The 18,890-nt window shown below is 47.6% G+C and overlaps 9 protein-coding genes across 9 annotated transcripts; 6 read left to right on the forward strand and 3 right to left on the reverse strand.

The window, feature by feature from the left end:
• Nucleotides 1–221: 221 nt before the first annotated feature.
• Nucleotides 222–2,956, reverse strand: DFL_005818 (uncharacterized protein; the record flags this gene model as incomplete). The annotated part of the gene is made up of 3 exons (XM_067635132.1): nt 222–844; nt 987–2,280; nt 2,621–2,956. 3 exons carry the CDS (start codon nt 2,954–2,956, stop codon nt 222–224), a joined length of 2,253 nt encoding a protein of 750 aa, XP_067489593.1.
• A 936-nt stretch (nt 2,957–3,892) lies between these two features.
• DFL_005819 (uncharacterized protein) lies at nt 3,893–4,430 on the forward strand (the record flags this gene model as incomplete). The annotated part of the gene is made up of 3 exons (XM_067635133.1): nt 3,893–4,021; nt 4,217–4,240; nt 4,299–4,430. The coding sequence occupies 3 exons, from the start codon at nt 3,893–3,895 to the stop codon at nt 4,428–4,430; spliced, it is 285 nt and encodes a 94-aa protein (XP_067489594.1).
• An 863-nt stretch (nt 4,431–5,293) lies between these two features.
• Nucleotides 5,294–5,772, forward strand: DFL_005820 (uncharacterized protein; the record flags this gene model as incomplete). Its single annotated transcript, XM_067635136.1, has 3 exons — nt 5,294–5,440; nt 5,586–5,659; nt 5,733–5,772. The coding sequence occupies 3 exons, from the start codon at nt 5,294–5,296 to the stop codon at nt 5,770–5,772; spliced, it is 261 nt and encodes an 86-aa protein (XP_067489595.1).
• A 2,328-nt stretch (nt 5,773–8,100) lies between these two features.
• Nucleotides 8,101–9,414, forward strand: DFL_005821 (uncharacterized protein; the record flags this gene model as incomplete). Its single annotated transcript, XM_067635137.1, has 1 exon — nt 8,101–9,414. The coding sequence occupies one exon, from the start codon at nt 8,101–8,103 to the stop codon at nt 9,412–9,414; it is 1,314 nt and encodes a 437-aa protein (XP_067489596.1).
• Nucleotides 9,415–9,685: 271 nt separating this feature from the next.
• DFL_005822 (uncharacterized protein) lies at nt 9,686–10,170 on the reverse strand (the record flags this gene model as incomplete). Its single annotated transcript, XM_067635138.1, has 3 exons — nt 9,686–9,710; nt 9,769–10,055; nt 10,168–10,170. 3 exons carry the CDS (start codon nt 10,168–10,170, stop codon nt 9,686–9,688), a joined length of 315 nt encoding a protein of 104 aa, XP_067489597.1.
• Nucleotides 10,171–11,189: 1,019 nt separating this feature from the next.
• DFL_005823 (uncharacterized protein) lies at nt 11,190–12,442 on the forward strand (the record flags this gene model as incomplete). The annotated part of the gene is made up of 3 exons (XM_067635139.1): nt 11,190–11,661; nt 11,725–12,288; nt 12,351–12,442. 3 exons carry the CDS (start codon nt 11,190–11,192, stop codon nt 12,440–12,442), a joined length of 1,128 nt encoding a protein of 375 aa, XP_067489598.1.
• A 922-nt stretch (nt 12,443–13,364) lies between these two features.
• DFL_005824 (uncharacterized protein) lies at nt 13,365–15,449 on the forward strand (the record flags this gene model as incomplete). The annotated part of the gene is made up of 4 exons (XM_067635140.1): nt 13,365–13,506; nt 13,573–13,749; nt 13,837–14,147; nt 14,211–15,449. 4 exons carry the CDS (start codon nt 13,365–13,367, stop codon nt 15,447–15,449), a joined length of 1,869 nt encoding a protein of 622 aa, XP_067489599.1.
• Nucleotides 15,450–15,538: 89 nt separating this feature from the next.
• On the reverse strand, nt 15,539–16,333 carry DFL_005825 (uncharacterized protein; the record flags this gene model as incomplete). Its single annotated transcript, XM_067635141.1, has 1 exon — nt 15,539–16,333. The coding sequence occupies one exon, from the start codon at nt 16,331–16,333 to the stop codon at nt 15,539–15,541; it is 795 nt and encodes a 264-aa protein (XP_067489600.1).
• A 457-nt stretch (nt 16,334–16,790) lies between these two features.
• On the forward strand, nt 16,791–18,418 carry DFL_005826 (uncharacterized protein; the record flags this gene model as incomplete). Its single annotated transcript, XM_067635142.1, has 3 exons — nt 16,791–16,993; nt 17,059–17,121; nt 17,176–18,418. 3 exons carry the CDS (start codon nt 16,791–16,793, stop codon nt 18,416–18,418), a joined length of 1,509 nt encoding a protein of 502 aa, XP_067489601.1.
• Between the last annotated feature and the right edge of the window lie 472 nt (nt 18,419–18,890).

Genomic DNA, 18,890 nt, shown 5'->3' on the forward strand with positions numbered 1-18,890 from the left:
CAAGGGCTTGTAAGTATTCCGACCTGGCGCTCTTATACCCAAAAGATAGTGTTATGAAGGTAAGGGAAACAGATCAAAGCTGTAAGAAAAAATCGCACCAGGCCAAAAGAGCTAAAACTTTTTCGTCGTCGTCGTCAACTCACTATTTCGTCTTCGCAATCGGAGAACTCTTCTTCTTCACTCCGATTCATTCGAACTTCCCGTCCCGCACCACCGGCCTTCTAAGTAGGCTTGACAGCAGAATTCCTGGTATTAGACTGCGCCTCCACCGGTTTCTCCAAAATATGGTCATGTCCAATACCATGGTACACATGGCCTCTTCCGTGTGTACTCGAGTCCCCCAAATGGGTATCTTGCTGACTGCACACTTTGCCTTCATCGAGCGCTCCCTTTATCCAGGGATCGTTGTAGATATCTTGCAAAGTAGCACGGTTCTTAGGGTCGAGCTTTAGCATACTGTTGATAACCAGTCGGCTTTCTCGGGGGAGGAGTCTTAATAACCTCCAGGGTCCCTTGATGACCTGGTTGGCTTGTGTAACTCCATCTTTCTTCTCCGACTTCTCGTTGGCAGGGGAGGCCGGAGTAGGAGCGGAACCGGTCTCAGCTCCCGCGCCCTCGCTACCTCCGAGTCCGCTGGCTGCACTTTCTCTTTCGGCCTCGGGTGTTGGCGCTGCACAGAACAGCTTGAAGGAATTATCCGACATCCGTGGTGCTTTCCATGGGAATCGACGGAGCGACATACAGCAGAAAATGATGGCAAGAGACCAAATATCCGCAGGTTGAGGATCGTATTTCAGGTCATTGCAAACTTCCGGTGCTAAATATGGATCCGATCCAACGATTCCTAATCCCCCGAAAAAATGACTTGTTAGCAAAGAATTTTTTCACATTCGCAACTTTGTGTAACCACACCAACAAAAACCGGATATTCCGGAAGCCCCGGAAGTCCGGAGATCCCGAAGCGACAAAAAAGGGGGTGAGCGTACCATGTGCCATAACGATATCACTCTCGAACGGATACCTAAAAACAACCGCGCTACCAAAGTCGATAATTTTCAAAATACCGAACTCGTTGATAACCACATTATCCAACTTCAGATCCCGATGCGCAAGTCCCATATCATGCAAAAACTTGACTCCGTTCAAAATCTGCATAAAACAGCACGAAATTTCATCCCGTCCCATCTTTCCCGTCATAACCGTAGCAAAAAGATCGTAAGGCGCATATTCCATGACCTCATACCATTTCCCTCGTTCGTGAATAATGTCAAGGGTTTCGATGATGTTTCCATGGTGTAATGTACTGCCAATACAAAATTCGGCTGTGACTTTTTTGGCGTAGTCTTTGTCGGATTCGTATTGGTGCTTGGGTCTGAATTCCTTGACTGCAAAAGTCACGCCATCGGTCGGTCGCTTCATAAGCCGAACGGACCCGCCAGCACCCTGCCCGAGAACTTTCCCGAATTTTCCGTACTTTTTCGTTAGACCGTTATCGTCGGCGAAAGGCATCGGTGTGTTGATGCTAAGGCGAGAACTGGTCCTAGTGGTGGTTTTCGGTGTCGTGCTGCCTTGTGTTTTGCTAGGGGAAGATGATCGTTTGGAGCCTTTGAAGAAGCGTTTGAGGTCTGCGAAGGAGCTCTGACGGCTGCCACCAGGAGAATCGTTGTCGCCGAGATAGCGTCCGTGCTTTTTGTCCTCTTTGTGATGATGGTGATGGTGGTGATGGTGATGTCTTTCAAATTTGAATCGAGGTTCGATGTCTTCGATGCTCTTGCTCTGAGGAGGACGTTTGCTGCGAGCATACGGGTCATCCTTGTCGCCAGTTGGCGTGAATGGCCGAGAAGACGGGTAGCTTGGGGTTATAGCGCCGGAACGAGGCGAACTGTCCCTGGAGCGATGTTCTTGGTCGGATCCTGATCCAATGCTAAATCTCGGCACTCTCGGTTGGTCTGTTGTCAATGCTGGAAGGACCGTTTGCTTGTCTTGTTTCTGACTATGCGCGGCTGGTGATATTTCGGGTGTCATGACATTGACAGTTGTAGAGCTATCATCCTCCCGCTTTAACGATGCAACCTTGGCTTCACCATTCTGTCCCTGGTCGTGCGAGGCCGCTGGCGTAAGCGGATCTGCCGGAACGGAGCGAGGTAAGGGAGGCTCTGAGGTTTTGATCTGGGGGATTTCGATGCTGGAGAGGGAGGAATTTCGGTGAGGAGTAGGGGAGCGGTGTTCCTGAGAACCCGGACGGGAGAGAGATTTGGTGGATACATCTGCTGAAGGGACCTGCAGTCGATTTGACGATGTTAGCATCATTGTGGTGGTGATGATAAATTTGAAGGAACCCATGAATGGCGACAGAAGCTGGGGATCGATAAGCACAACCACCACTATTAAGCAAATAATAGCAGTAGAAGTAGAAGTAGAAGTAGAAGTAATGCTGCTTTCCTTAGAGCTCTCCAACAGAAAACTAACAGCTAACAAAATAAAAAATACATGGAACATGGAACTAGAAGCCTAGTAACTAGCATGCAGCGAAAGGGCAATTTAAAAGGGAACAAAGGGGATAATGAGCATAAGAAGGAGAGACCAAGAAAGGGAAGAAAGAAAGGAAAAAACAACATACCCTCGACACCGGGATGGAACCACAATGCTGAAAAGGACAGGAGCCAAAGCCCCTGGCGAGGCCGGCCTGCTTGAGCCTCTCGGCCATCTCTTGGACTTCAAGATGGTGGTCCTGTCGGCTGATGGAACGAGCGTGCTTGACTGCGGGAGGCGGAGCGGCGGGGGATTGCGACTGGCCAAGAACAATGCCGTCGTCGTTTCCGGATGACAGAGACTCCTGGGAAGACAGCGGTTGAATTGTCTGGACTTGGTTTGCTTGGGTGTCGAAATGAACTAACCGGGAAGACTGCGACGATTGATCCGGGGCAGCCACGGTAGGCGGCGGTGACGACGACATGATTTATATATTTATACTTATACCTCGACCTGTATGTGCCTATATACTAAATGTAAGAGATAGGTGGGAACGTGTCGGGATTATAATAAAGGAACCGAGTAAAAAAAAAAAAAAAAAAAAAAACCCAGCCACGAGCTCGCCCAAGAATGTCAATGGGAGTGATATGGATTTGGATCCAGAAGGATGAAGGATGGTTCGGTTTGCCTTGGTTTGCCTGTTCTGGGAAGGAAGAACGGCTCCTTGTTGAAACCACAGCCAAATCTTCCCGGCCGTTTCATGCACTTGAAGTTCGACTCAATCAATTCAATTTCACAAAAAAATAAGAAAAAAATAGTGTCGACAAGATGTACAAATAAATGGTAGAAAGAGATGATACCAGGAATGAGAAAAAAGAGAGAATTGGCAGCGGGTGCGGTTTTTAGCCGGAATTTACAAGATTCCGGAAGCTACGGATGCGGTTTTGAGGGAGGATGAGATAAGCATCGATGACAGACCCCACCACACTTCTTCTAAAATACTACCGAGGGCTGGCTAATTATTATTCCAGCTGGTGTCCAATTGCGAGGTATATAGGTACCAGATATCTATGTTTACCATAATACTCATACAATGGCTAAGAGAAGCAAAGAAGAAAGGATCCGGAGAGTCGAGCATCCGCGAGCGCCCATGTAGGTAACATAAGTACGTACACTCGCTGACCCCTGTCCACTGGCAGCCTGGCCAAATCTCGGAGCCCTTTGTTACTTTTGCTCCGAACTCCGATCGATTATGATAAATAATGATGATGGCGATATTCAAAGGAATGTGACTCAAAAAGTGCAAGTCCTACACCTACACATCATATATAGTGGCTTCGTATCCGCATGCTCCTTTTTTCAATTTTTACGATATGCAGATAAAAGGTACCTACGAATCGGAGAAAGCTGTTGGGGTAGCATGGCTTCTTCTGTCTTTGCAGATAAAAGCCGGGCTGTGAAATCCTTCCGAGCCGCGCGTAGATGCATTACATTACATACATACATACATCCTTCATACATCTACAGAGAGCAATACAGCATTCAGCATGTGAGGACCCACATTACCTTTCCCTGGCCTACCACCGAGCTCTGCATCTCGTTATCTATTGGACGCTGGGTCGGCCCAATCGATTCTGTGATTTTCCCACAGAAAGGCCCGTTTGCAGCCCTTAGACCGACTCAAGACCCGAGGTCGGACCCGCGGAACTTCCTAACTATCCGTTAACCTTTTTGTTTTTTTTAGAATTCCAAGACCCGAGAATTGGCGGTTAGTCATGATTCATGCTCTGTCATATTTAACATTCTAGAATTTCTCTTCCTTTTAGCTTCCTTATGTGTTGTGTGTTTGCTCAAACAACACGCTCCCAACACAAACCCCCCAAATTAAGGACGTTGAAATTAACAACCTTCTTGAGATTTCCAAGAACCCGGAATTGGATAATAACATAACCATCTGATCACTATTGTTTCCCGTCGGCACATTGCATAAGTTATGTACATGCAAGTAAGTGTGACGCGCCAATCGCAGTCTCACTCCCCGTACGACTTCGTACCACCACTTCCAACTACATGTATAACATGTATTACCTTTACACCCTCTCACCGATCTCCCAAGAATAGGCAAACTTGAACACCCCACCAGTGATATGACCGGTCTATATATACAAATCTACCGACCGCGAAGGATAATTGTCAGCAGATCTAGCTATAGATACAGGGCGAAGGAAGAACCCGTCGGGAGAGCCGCCACCTATATATAGCCTTTTAAACAACCAACGGCGTCTCCGATATCTTAAATGTTGACTATTAGAAACGTTATACCCCGGATTCGGTGAAGTAGCTCGTACAGTGTACGACCTCGTTGGGCAGCTCCGTAGCACGTTCCTCGTTTTGGATACGACAGCTATAGCCAACCAGGACCGGGGCTGCCACGTGAGATATATCATCGTCATCTGAGTCCGCCCCGAAAAAGACGGTACGCAGTGCCGGATTCCCAGTTTATCCTAGACAGTTTTTTTTCAACTAGTCGGTAAGCTTAGTACGTTACAGTATCGAACTCGAACCTCGGATATCTCCTACGGCATCGAAGATTGATGGTGGATGACTAATAATACCACACAACGCATGTTCTCAAATACTGCAACATCTCAATGGAGTTAGTAGCATTTTGAAGATACTCGAGTGCAGACCCAGACCAGAAACCTCGATTCCACGGCTACTTTGCCACTCCAGCGTCACATCGGATACAACCCGGGGACCAAATACAACACCTCTACTCCACCATCCGAAAACCGAATTCTATTACCGGTCCGGATGTCCTATGCCGTTCAGAAACCGTACTCATTCGGACGATTACCCGGTATCTGGTCTTCAAAGCTTGACTTTTGGAAGACACTTCAAGATTCTACTCGGAAGTAATCTGTCTATCAATATCAACTTTTGCTCGAAGAAAGAAGCTCGGATTCGGGTATATGGATTTACGCAGGTAAGTTTTGTGCCTTTACATGTTTGCCTTTCCGTTTGAGTACCCGGTATCGTAACCGCTTACCCCGGTGTGCTATCTTGCATTGGAAAGTCCCAAAAATACCACTCTGAATTCGTTATTCCCATAGCTTTATCTTGGAATTAGTACTTGCTGGTGTAAACGATCCGATCTCTCATACGGTGTCACAGCTAAAAATCGCATGTAGGTACATTCATCAGCTAGAAGTAGAGTAAAGTTTAAGCAGTGGATTATTTTTGATATTGGTGAAAACTAGGCCGCCGGCCGTTAGATCAAGACGGGATTTAAGTCCATAAATCGATAACTTCATCAGAACGCCTTTCTTTGCGGGTGATTTTCTGTCTCGGTACCAGTTGGAAGTGAACGCGAGTTGAATTCAAGTTGGAGATCCCTTCTCAATCCTCTTTTTCTCCTCCAGATTCTCAACACTTTTTTTTATCTCCTTCTCCCTTTCTTTTTCCTCTTCCTCTTGCTATTTACGACCAGCTTCCTCAGATGGTGAGAAACCTTTTCTCTCAGCATAATAGATCTTGTCATCTGCTCCGGTGTACCACAATTGGTTAGAAAATCTCGCAGAAATCGAGTTTCGACCATTCTTGCGCCCCGTTCCGGCAGGGAACCGTTTCCAAACATCTCATTGCGATTTACCCTTAAGGTCCAGTTTAGCTCCCATCAACCCTCGATTAGGACCAAACCGCCAAACGAGCAGTAAAAGAAAACGTAAGTCGGAATAACATTAGATTATATTTGTTAGAACCCGAACCAGTTAACCTTTTCCGGAGTACTGTTTTAACTGTACCATCATGCGAAATCCGAAAAACTCTGTACCGGAAAATCTAGAAGCCACCGGCGGATGCTAGACCAGATCCAGGGGCAACGTCATGTTGATTATCGTTACCATCCATTATTTCAAAGGTTGAAGATTCGTTGGTTCTACTTTTATTGATATCGATATCCACGATATCCCTTGGCGAAATAAAGGGCACCAACCCTAACTTTTCTAAATATATTTTTTTTAAATTATATTTTGCTTTGGAAAAGCGTTCCACGGTCACTGATGAACCAGATTACATAGTGGTCGTAGCCATCGTGGAGAAGAGTAGACTTGAGACATCGGTAAACTTTCGGGCACTAGGCCAATCCTCATCCCTACTCTCCAAACCAGGATTCATAATGTAGTAGTCCGGAGATATCCACCAAACATCTTGGATATGCCCCAATTTGTACTAAACAAGGGCCCCCCATTCTGAGGTAAGGCGCTTCCGGGGCCTGAGATTGTAAACGCTCCCTTCGAGAAATCGCTCGCTTGATTACCCTGCACGAATTTACCCCTGACGGACCCGTCGGTTTCAATCCAAAAGTAAGGAATGTTCTCCTTGTCACGCAAGCCGAATAATGAAGATACTGTAGCGCTATTGGTCCAGAATTATATTGCTGAGTTGTGAAATCTGGGCAATGAACTCCAATCTTGCCGTCTCCGGTCCAGACACACAAAGAAGTAGTGTCCGGACAACCCTTGAGATCGACACGAACGGATGCAATATTACTGTCCTCGCCCAGAGGGGTACCTCCCATGTCGATGGCAACTGGGTTAGTCCATTGTGCGTACCAAGGTCGAATTTCTATTCCAACTCGGTCTCCGATCGGGTGTAATTTTATCATGAATTCGGATTGTTGATATTTTCTTTTTGAAGGTCTTGTTTGCACAGTACATTACTTCCCAAGCTAATTTTCGACGTCCAAGCTGCCGAACGGTCAAACATTTTGACATCAGACTTCACCTTTGGGATCAAATCAGGCTTGCATCTTCAGGTGCTTAGCTGCAGGCTTCCTCATCGTTGGAAGTCATTCGTTTAATACATCACGTGTTCGCTCGATTAGTCTACTCTTGGCAGTCATCCGCCTATTTCACCGTCTACAGGCTTCGGTGATCCTTGAAGGGATTTTAGTCCAACAAAGAACTCTGGTTTTTCTAACAGGTTATGAGCCCGCGAGAGCGATCAGAAAAACAAAATATGTTTATACAAAACCGATTACTTCGCTCTGACCAAAGCCAACTTTCGATCAAAAAAAAGAATTAAAATCACGCAAAATATCAAATCAAAATATGCAGGTCAACGAAGGTTTCCTTCCAGAGATCTACGGTTGAAATTTTTAAAAGGGGTTGGAATATTTAAGGAAGATGAATTTACAAAATTGGGAAATGGTCTCTTCATACTAGAAAGAGAAAGCCAGCTAGTCTATGCTAGCAACTACCAACGCGGTCTGGAAGCCAACATTGAATATTCGTTTTGTTGTATAGTTATAAGCCATTTTAGGAAATCAAATGGCTTGGTGGGAGTCATTCTCTAAAAGCGAAAGGCTCGGGCTCCGACATTACATTTGGAGCTTTTCAGAGTTATATATCTATATCCGAGCCTCAAGTTCAAATGGAGAACGTATCGAGGATACTTTTGAATTGAAAGATTTCAACCAGCGAACATCTTCATCTGCCTTAATAGAGTCCGGGGTTGAATATCAGGCGATAGTGGCGCCTGCACCGCCACAGATCTCAGGATGTCCCAAAAATCTTCCGCGCCACTTCAAATATCCAACATGCACATGGTGTTGACAATATATCCATCATGAACGCTTCTCTCGGTCTGCGATTAGCTTCGCAGCTTATCTCCCGGCCGTGCCTCGGCGTCGGCGTCCGTTCCGTACCCCTCTGCACCCCACTATCCTATCTCCATGTATCAACAACATCCCGAACGATCTGGACATCCATCCCCCGCAAGTCTGCCATTGAACAGTCATCTCCAAAGAATGTATCCCCTCTCACAATTACCCGTTCGGTCTCCTTCAACCGTCGTGCCCGGCCCAGTCCGCGAACCCGTCAAGCTCCCTCCCTCCCCGCCCCTCCGGAACCCACAATTGTCAAACCCGCGACTATAACCGGTGCCGAACGAGAGCCCATCCGGTACACCGACTACATCCGTCCCGAAGGTTCCTCACATGAAGAACCACTCCCACCACCTCCGGTTTCACCGGCCCAAAAGGCAACATCACGGTACATCTCCCTTTTTGGCGTAATCTTCTTAACCGTCCATATCCTCTGGTGGGCTCCATATATCTCCGGCTACGGCCACGCAGACGCCAAAGAAAAACTGGGAGAGCTCATATGGTTCAATAAATACGTCGTCCCCTGGCAGACCTTCACTACGCGATGGTTAACCTTTTGTCCTGCTACCGCTCTCGAACGTCTCGGTCTCAACGATACCTCGCCCGTAGCCGACGAAGGAGAACCAATGATCACAAAAGTCTCACAGTTTATTATTCCAACGGTATCGCACGCGCAAATCTGGCATTTGGCACTTAATTTCTTCGCTTTACAAGCTCTCGCGCCAACGATCGTTAAATACTATGGGTTTAAACGTGCGCTTCTCGCATACCCCGCCATTGGGAGTTTAGGTCTAGCACTCGTTCTCGCCGTGGATCGGTTCGCAAATCCCTACACAAAGATGGATACAGCAACGGCAATAGCACAATACCGCGAAACCGACGAAAATGTTATTCGCGAAAGAACGGGTATCGAAGCGACAAAGGCTGAACGAGATGCACATTGGTTACTAGGACAGCATTGTAGATACGCAGTAGGCGCATCGGGTGTTTTATTCGGCTTTTTGGCAATCACTGCGGTTGTCAACCCGATGGCGAAGTTTGAGTTGATGTTTATTCCCATTGGGATCAGCGTTAGGACGTTGCTTATGGGGTTCGTGACGCTCGATTTGGTGCGGATAGCGATGAGGGGGGAGAGTGTTGGGAATGTTGGACATTTGGCTGGTGCGGTTGCCGGGGTGCTGGTTTGGGCGCTGTGGTTGAGGAGGGTGAAGTTGCCGGATGAGGTTAGGAGGCAGTTGATGATGGGGTTGAGGAGGAAGAAGATGGGGTTGGATTGATGAGCTGGTATAGCATGTACGATATATACCGGTATTTGACTAGTCTGCGTTCGAATCTTACCATTGTCGATGATGTCCGATCGAAACAAATTCCTTGGATTGACAGATACTCATGATGATTTGTAAACCAAAAGTTTTACGCTTTTTAGAATCTGTAGATTCATCTGTGCGGAGATGGGATGTTTCCACATTGATTATGTAAATGGCTATATGTACAGTATGAATGCTCCTCCTCCTCCTCTTCCCCAACTATGCCGTAATAGCAAACTTTTTACTCGTTAATTTTGGCTAGCAATCTATATTACCGGTCAGCATGCCATTCCATAAATCGACAACGTGATAAGAAAAACTTACTCGTGATCCCTGAACAATGTAAACTCCTCATCACCAACCTTAACCGGACTTCCTCCAAACTGTGGGATCAATACTCTATCGCCGGGCTTAACGCTGACCTCCAATCTCTTCCCATCTCTATCGAATCCGCCGGGTCCAACGGCGAGAACTTTAGCTTCGGAAAGCTTTTCGACCGATGACTCCGGGAGGAAGATTCCCGAAGCGGTTTTTGTTTCGGCGCGGATTCGCTGGACGAGGATACGGTCCAGGAGGGGGGAGAGGGATTTGATCGTTCGGATGGAGGTGGCCTGTATTATAGGTCCTATTGTTAGATTTTTGGTTTATTCGGTTTGAAGGTTGTGGGGGTGAGGTGGGGGAGAGCATAGGCGGATATATTATTGGATTTGAGGGGGCAAGTACCATTTTGTATGATATGCTGGGGGATCAGGAGGACGGTAGTATGCGATAGATTGGATTGTAGTTATTGGAGAAGGAGATTCGTCGAGGAAGTTCGAAGGGAAATCCGAATGGAAAGGAATAAAACTTTTTCCGGGGTTCCATTGGAAGAGTCTCGAAATGCCAAGCAATTATGAGCTCAGGTGGATCAATGTGTTGAGGTGTTGTCCCTGAGGTTATCTTCACGTTTGTCCGATTTGGATATTACTTAATTGGGAAGTGTGTTGTGAAGCGACGCGCACCTGCTCGATCAAGACGCGTTCGTTTGAAGTAAAATGCAGGGTGATATCACCAGAAGAGAAGAGACATCAATTCAACCCCACGCTTTCAACCTCACGACATCACTCCAACCTGCCGGATATTCTTGACGAACATTTTGCCTGCAGGTTCTCCTCTAGATTCTTCGTTTCTCTACCAGTTTCAATTTCGAGGAGTACTGCTGCTGACTTTCTGCCTCTTATCATTCACTTGGAGGTACTTTGGTCTGAACGCGAACCTCATTGGGCCGGTTTTCTTCAAGGCTGCTTTGCTTTGCTTGCTTGCTTGGATCCTGTTTGAAACACGCCTGCCTGCTGCTTGTCATCCGTCACCGCCAGTCAGACAAGAAGGCTCCTTTTCGTACCCACAGAAAATACGAACGTAAAAGGAAAAAAAAAAGGAAGGGGAAAAGAGGATACTAAGCCTCACCGTCTTTCGAAATCCAAAAAAAACCTCATCAAGGCGTCTTTTCGAACCCATTTGTTTGTCTGTGGTCGTTACAGTTTGGCTCGAAATTGGAGGGATCCGAATTGAAGGTCGAAGAACAGACGCTGCCGCAGAAAGAGAGGTCACTCCACACCCACTCCGACCTGGGATTGTCCTCCCTTCCGCCTGACATTCCTACTGCTATTACTACCACTATTCCCCCCCTCCTCCTCCTTTACCACCTCCTTCCCTCCTTCTCTTCCCTCGTTTCTCCTTCTTCTTTCTCTCTTCTCCTTTTCGCGATGCCACCGAGGAAGAAATCGTCAGTTTCTGCCGATACAAACACCGCTCCTGCAACTACCAGACGCCTTACCCGATCCTCTTCGAAAATTTCTCTCGCAAAATCTACTGCCAAACCTACCGTCGATACCGCGACCTCTGTAGACGCCGATATGGGAAGTGCCGTGTCGAAAGCAAAAGCCATTAAATCCCGAAAGTCGCGTAAATCGAATGGTACGGAAGTTGAACAGAACGATAAACCCGACCAGCCGGCGACGACCGAGGAATCCGCTACTCCTAGCGGGAAGGGAAAGCGAAAAACGACAACGGCAGCGGAAACTAAAAGTACTACGAAAAAACCGAAGGTCTCGAAATCTACCGATGAGGATGTAAATGAAGATGTGGTTATCGTCCCGAAGGTCGTGTCGAAACCGACGAAGGCTTCGAAGAAGTCGCAGCCGAAGAATATCGAGGAGTGGTTTGATACATATGCTAGTACGTACTTTTACCTCCGGTCTGTTTTATTGTAGTTCCGGACGAATGCTGATGATTGAGCAGGCACCGAAGACCCCAACCAAATCGACGTTCCGGGCATCATCCGACTACTCGAAGACCTTTCCGTTAAATTCGAATCGGCCGCAATCTACGTTCTCTGCTGGAAACTCAGCCTCCCCACCATGGGCTCGATCCCTCGCGAGAAATGGACCGAAGGAATGAAAAAGTACGGCATCTCCAACAACACCCAACTTTTAAAGACGCTCGGCAGCTGGCTACAGCAAGCAAAGCCGGTCTCACCACCGTCCGACGAATTCCTATCGTTCTTCAAATATATGTTCCAATTCTCGAAAAACGTGCCCGAATCTCGAACCATTCCAGCGGAGAGTGCTACGGCTGTTTTTGCATTCGTATTGGATCCCTTGACGTATGATTTGAAGTATGATCCGGAAACTGCGGTTCCTTTGAAGTGGGAGGATCATCCGTACCCGCACGCCGTTCCGTTCCTGGAGTTCTTGACGGAGAAGCAGCCGGTCAAGGTGGTTAATAAGGATCAGTGGGAGAGCTTTCTACCGTTCAATCGATCGGTAGAGTACATGCTCGGGAATTATGATCCAGAGGGTGCTTGTAAGTTTTGCTCAAATCTATCACCAACAAGTTAGTATCCGGGTGCTAATTTGAACCGTTAGGGCCTGCTCTGTACGATCAATATGTCGATTGGAGAAAAGAGAGGGATGGGTTGGCTATCGGACCGAAGGACGGCCCAGATACTGAAAAATAATCCCAAGATGGCACTTTTTCGGCCGTTCCTTTCATTCCTTCGGCTCTTCTTCTTTTTGGTACTCGGTTGTGCTACATGGTGTTCTCCACGTTTTCGTATCTTTCATCTTCCGAAACTAACTCTAGCTCTGGTACTGTTGCTGTTGTCCCTTTTGCATTGCGGAATTCCTTTAGGAGAAAATGGTGTTCTTCCTTTTATTATTATTAAAATCCCCCCTTTTCTCCTTTCTACATCTGTTTATTGATCACATCACCCAGAAGATGAGCGGGCCTTCTCAACTACCGTTTCCGCAACGTTTTTACTTTCCTTTGTAATACCGGATCGTCCGATACCTTTTTTTTCCCCTTTGCCCGTTCCGAATGGTTTCGAGGCTTTCTCTTTTCTTTTCTTCGCAGGCTTTAAATCGATATTTGTTAAAAGAGGGTTCCTCAGTTGGTTTGAAAATGGAATGTACATGTTATCTTGGTGGAATGAAAGGAAATACGTATCTACATGCGTGCAGCTTCGTATATTTCAGGCATGATTTATGATTCGATGGAGCTATGAACGGGCGCTAATCGCCAATCGCGGCTAGTCCTAAGCGACGTCATGTCCGCTTTTGGCTCGTCGCAAGATCTCTCAAATTTGAAGCAAATTCCAACAATGCAACAACCTACAACAACTATAACTATAACCCGACCTTGACTTAACACCCGACTTGGCTCTTGATACTCAAGTTATATGTCCTGTATCGGCCCGGCTCTTGGGCGAGTAAATTATGAGACCTTGGTAAGCATTCATGTTACATATTTCGCCGTCCGTGGGTTGGAGTTAACATAGCGATCATAGATATATAAACTTTCCCCCATCCATGGCCTCTGCTAGGCCTGTTTTTACCCCGGAGGCATAACTTTCCATCGGTTCAGTCCATTTTATATAGGAGATGGCGGCACTTAGATTTCCTACGCAGGCGGTAAGCCAAACGGGACCCCTTGCGGCCACCGAATTCGTTTCTCTCCTACGTGGGGTTCTGGATCAAGCGTATATTTCCCGCCACAAGGAGGTCGAGATACCTCGGCATATTGGTATTTATTTCTTCCCTTTCTTGAAAAGTATACATGCTAACGAAAACATTTAATTACAAAAAACAGGTATTGCGATTTCCGGCGGGGTAGACTCGATGGCTTTGGCGCATCTGGCGCATAAACTATCTTCGTTCAATAATGAATTCCAACGGACGGATTTCAGGGCTATGATCGTGAACCACGGGTTACGGAAGGAGAGCACGGAAGAAGCGGAGAGCGTCCTCAAGAAGATGGAAAGCATGGGTATGCATTTTCTCATCCGATACACTATTCCGGAACTACGGAACATCAAATGTGAGAACCCCGGCTAATAAATGTTGTACATAACAGGCCTCCTCGCCTCCCTGATGACGATCCCCATCTCCGCCTTCTCCTCGACACCCCTCTCAAAAGTCGAATCGACAGCCCGAAGACAACGATACCGTCTCTTCGCGCAATCGTGTCAAAAATATGGAATCTCCCATCTCGTAACCGCACATCATGCGAACGACCAGGCCGAAACGGTATTAATGCGGCTTGTGGGTGGCAGCGGAACGGCTGGGTTGGCGGGGATAAGTCCCGTTGCGAAGTTACCGGAGTGTGAGGATATTTACGGGGCGGATGAGATTTTGGTTTTGAGGCCGTTTTTGGGGGTTATGAAGGTATGCATTCCGTCCTTCACGGTCGGCTTTCAGAGATGGGATATACGCTAACGAAGAGAATAGAGCCGACTGAAGGAAACCCTCACCGCCGATAAAATAACATGGCACGAAGACCCCACGAACAAAAACGTCGGCCTAACCCCGCGCAATGCAATCCGCGCGTTCCTATCCCCTCCTCCACCGAAACCTCCAAAATCAAAACGTCCACAACCACCCCCCACAACCCCACCTCCCCACCTCCCACAGGCCCTCACCACAACGTCATTGCTAAACCTCTCCTCCACCATCGCCGCCTCGAACGCCAAAACCCAAGAACTGGTCGACTGGTACCTCTCCCGCTGCATCCTCCGTCACATCCACGTCTCAAACGTGATCGAAGCGTTCATCCCGATCCACCTCCTCTGCATGCCCTTGAAACTCCTAACCCGCGTTCTCGCCCACCTCGCGGCCGTAATCTCCCCGCTCGATCGTATAGATCTAATCCAAATGTCCAAAGTCGCGAAGAATATAATGGAAACGACGGATCCCTTCGAAAAGGGGTATTCGTACGTCAACCATGTCAACGACATTAACACCGTCGAACCGATGTCCGATAACGGGGAAGAAGTTAAAGAAAAGAAAAAGAAAAAAGATTATAGAGAATATTACGGCAAAGTGGTCTACTACAGCGGTGCGATCACCGAAAACAATATCTTTTGGGAAGCGGTGTATTGCAAAGCCATGAGCGGTCGTCCGGAAGGCGTCCTCCTCTCCTGCTTCCGCCAACCGTACACTCGAAAATCAGCGAGAATAAACACGAACACCCCGGAAGTCGACATCGATCCCGAAGGCGACCCGAATAAATGGTACCTCTTCGATAGCCGTTTCTGGCTCCGATATTCGGGGGATACGAATAACCACACGGCAGCATTTTGGGACCGTCTCAGAAGAGGTTCCACGAAACGGGTGTTTATTACCGGAACGAGAAAGGAAGTAATGTACCGCGTTGAACACGACGGTATAAGATACGATAATACTACGGATTTGAGTGGGAAGCAGATGTTGAGTAAATTAAAGGTGAGGTGGAAGAGCGAAGCTCCGGGGAAGAGTAGGACCGTGCTGCCGGTACTGTGCGAAGAGGAGTTGACGCCGATAAGGAAGTGGAAGGTTCCGTATAAGGTTCTGGGGTTTCCGACTTTCGGAGTGGGAGGGGATATGATGGGCGAATGGGAGTGGAAGGTTAAGAAGCAATTGGTGGTCGGTGGGGTGGTTATTGGGAACACGCCGGTTACGGCTGCGAATGGGAAGATCGTGCCTTTGTAAGCTTGAAGTACCATTGGAGTTTTTTGGTTGTAAATATTGTGAAGTGTAAGATAGCGTATGGTATATAACGACTCGAAAGAAAAATAAAACTAAACCATTATCTCCTCCACCTCCCCACCCCTTCCACCATCCGCCACCTCCTCGACACCAACGATCCTACACCACCTCTGCAGAACATCCCTCACCCTCCCCACAAACCTCAAATCCTCCTCCCCGTCTTCACCTTCCTCGAACCCTTCTCCTCCGTAAAACCCCTTCTTTTTCGTATTATTCTTCATCATCCGGGAGTTTATCAGCGGTAACTCGGCGGAAATACCAAACGCAACAGAAGTCTCCGATATCGACAAGAGCAAGTGTCGTGAAGTTGAAATTGCGGTGGATATTACGGAGGATAATGTACGGGAGAGGCCTTGGGAGGACCATTCGGTCGAGAGGCGGTGGAGGGGTAGGAGGGAGTGGATTGCTAGGTATGATTGGAGACTTCTTTCCGATCGCGAGGAAGATGTGGAAATATTCGTAGTATCATTACTACTACTGTTAAGAAAAGAGATGTATGCACGTAAATGATGGATCGTGGGGCAGTAAACCACCGATATGCTGTCCGTCGTTAAAAGGGCGGAGATGGGCGTTTGTAGGATCAGTCTTTGAGCGGAGGAAAGATCTCGAGTGTCGCTCAGGGGTGGGATGCCGTCTAGGGGGATATCAAGATCGACCAGGAGTTCGCAGATAAAAGTGCTGCGGGTGGAGCAGATTATTATGTTGTCCTTTGGCGGTGGATCCGAAGAGAGAGAGGAGAGGGCGGCTCGTCGGGCTGCGGAGCGGGAGATGCAGTAGCCAAGGAAGGAGCAAGCAGAAGAGTAGGTTATTGCCAACGGAGCAGCCATTTCTTATATTCCCCGGTAATTCGGAGTTATGATTTTTGTCTCCCCGGAGAATCTTAGTCTCGAGGGAGATAGAATCGACCGAAGGAAATTGTTGAGAAAATGCGTTGTCACGCCCAAAATGCAACAGACCCGATTTCTACGCCCGCTGCGAACGACAGCTGATTCTCTTCTCCTCCGTCTTGATCTCACGATATCAAGTATGGGATAACACCCCGCCTTCGAATGATCCACCAGAGTCGGTATAGCATCGAGGTGCTGGCGTCCCATTCCCTCTGCGAGGAAAATAGAACGCAACCAGCAGGTTTGTTGTATTTTGCGAGTTGATGCTTTGATAAATTGAAGTATGAAGAGGATCTAAAGAAACCTGGGCCGCTGCAAAATATCACAAGCCTCAATAGTATAGGTCTATATCGTCGAGCCCACCCCGAAGCTCCGATATATATAAAACTGCACAAGAATGTCCGAAACCGCTCCCCCAGAAATCTGGAAACCACCGCGACTGGTCGCAGGTACCGGTGACATCTACCAAACCAGCATTTCCAAATCACACGAACGCGAGGAAAATGCATTGAACGGCAAATTCGGAAATCAATTGGATTACAGAAGCGTTGTAAGCAAGACGGATAAGGCCGGGAGCAACGTATTTCGTAGCGTAGAATGGTATGTTCTCGAACATATCATATCGAATGACTTGGATCCTAACCGTATATAAATATTTTGTACAGGACCGCAGACGGCACCTCCCTCGTCGCCGTCACCGAAGATAACTTCATCCGAACGTTCATAGCGTACGTTCCCCATTCTAACCTCCTTCCCACGAAATTCTAACAAAAACCTCCCAGCCCCCCCTCCCTCCTCTCCTCTCCCACCCCCCACCACCTCCTCCCCTACTCCGTAACCCCCACCCCCGCAACCCCCTTCACCACCTCCCTCTACCCCTTCTTCACCCTCTCCGACCCCTCCACAACCCAACTCCTGACCTCCCTCCACTCCCAACCGATCCACCTCCGCAACCTCTTATACCCCCACATAACCGCCAGTTACCCTTTGATCCACCCCACCACCGAAAAATACCTAACCCCGCATTCGCTACTATGGACCACCGCGGCCGCACACTTCCTCGCGGGAACGGATTCACAGATCCATTTATTCGATGTGTCGCGGTATAATTCCGGTCCTTTGGAGACTTTCACCACTGGGAAAAAGCGAAAACCGGCAAAAGGCCGAGGGGGGATAAATAACTTTTTCTCGTCATCGACACTCCAATCCTCGACCGACGATTCGAATGTTAGAAGTATCATCTCTGCGTTATCGCTACACCATCAGAATAACGTCTTGGCGGCGGGAACCTTCTCCCGCAGGGTGTTATTATACAGCTCCCCGTATCAAGACGGGGTACTTACCAACATTATCAACTTGAACTCCCCCAAAACCCACTTGCAATTCAAAAATTCCCCGGGAAACATAAAAGGCAACGGTATAACCAACATCTCCTTCACAGAAAACGGAAACCACTTGATCGTATCGGAAAGAAGAAGCAACATGGTATTCATCTACGATCTACGATACCCCCGCGAAGTCTGGACGGTCTTGGTAGGTAGGAAGGCTGATACGAATCAAAAACTCGGGGTGACCTATTGTCCGAGTTACGGTAGCGGGAATAGCAGAATGGATAACGTCGTCGTAGCGGGAGGAACGGACGGGGTGGTCAGGGTTTGGACACCATTCGAAAGTTATAAAGAGGAGGAAGAGGGGTATCTAACCCCTAACCGGAAATTTGTTGCGGCGAGGGATCCGGTTACTGCCGTTGCTGTGCACCCTTGCGGAGAGGTTTTGGCGACCGGTTCGGGGCAGAGGAAGGCTGTTAATTTGCAGGAGGAGACTGAGTCTGAAAGTGAGTCTGAGGAAGAAGAGGAGGAAGAGGAGGAGAAAAAAGAAGCGGTAGAGGAAAGGAAGAGGAGTTGGGCTTCTGGTGTCGAGTCTGAGTTCGATGCAGGTGATCCCGAGGAGGATATGGTTGGGGCTGCTGCTAAGCTAACTGGTGATGGAGTTTGGGATAATGGAGTAAGGGTTTGGGTTCTTTGATTGGGTATGGATAATGAATTTGTCGAGTAGCATTGTTCTTTTGGAATAGATTTGAGGGGGGAGGCTTCGGAAGCCAGGGTAAGATTATATTCAAAGTTTGTATTACTACCATTTATTTTTTTAGCAAAATAGGGAGCGGTTTAAGCTTAAGCGTTCACCATATCGAGATACTGAGTCAGAGTTTACGATAGAATTGACTGAAAACTACGGGACTGTAAAAATAGAAGCCCGCAAATTCCACGCTTCCACATCTTCCATACCGATATCCAAGTTTAAGCATTCAAAGAAAAAGAGCAAGAAAATAAGAATAAAACGAAAACCCTCCAAAGCAGTGAGAATCATCATGCTGAACAAACACAGAAAAGAACAGAAGATAAATATGCAAGCCTCTAACCGTTGAAAGAATAAACCTCAAACCCACTAGGCAGCCAGAGCCGACGACGTCATACTCATCCCCACCAACGAATTCCTT

This window comes from Arthrobotrys flagrans (genome assembly GCF_004000055.1).
Source record: "Arthrobotrys flagrans strain CBS H-5679 chromosome Unknown unitig_9, whole genome shotgun sequence".
NCBI classification, from domain to species: domain Eukaryota; kingdom Fungi; phylum Ascomycota; class Orbiliomycetes; order Orbiliales; family Orbiliaceae; genus Arthrobotrys; species Arthrobotrys flagrans.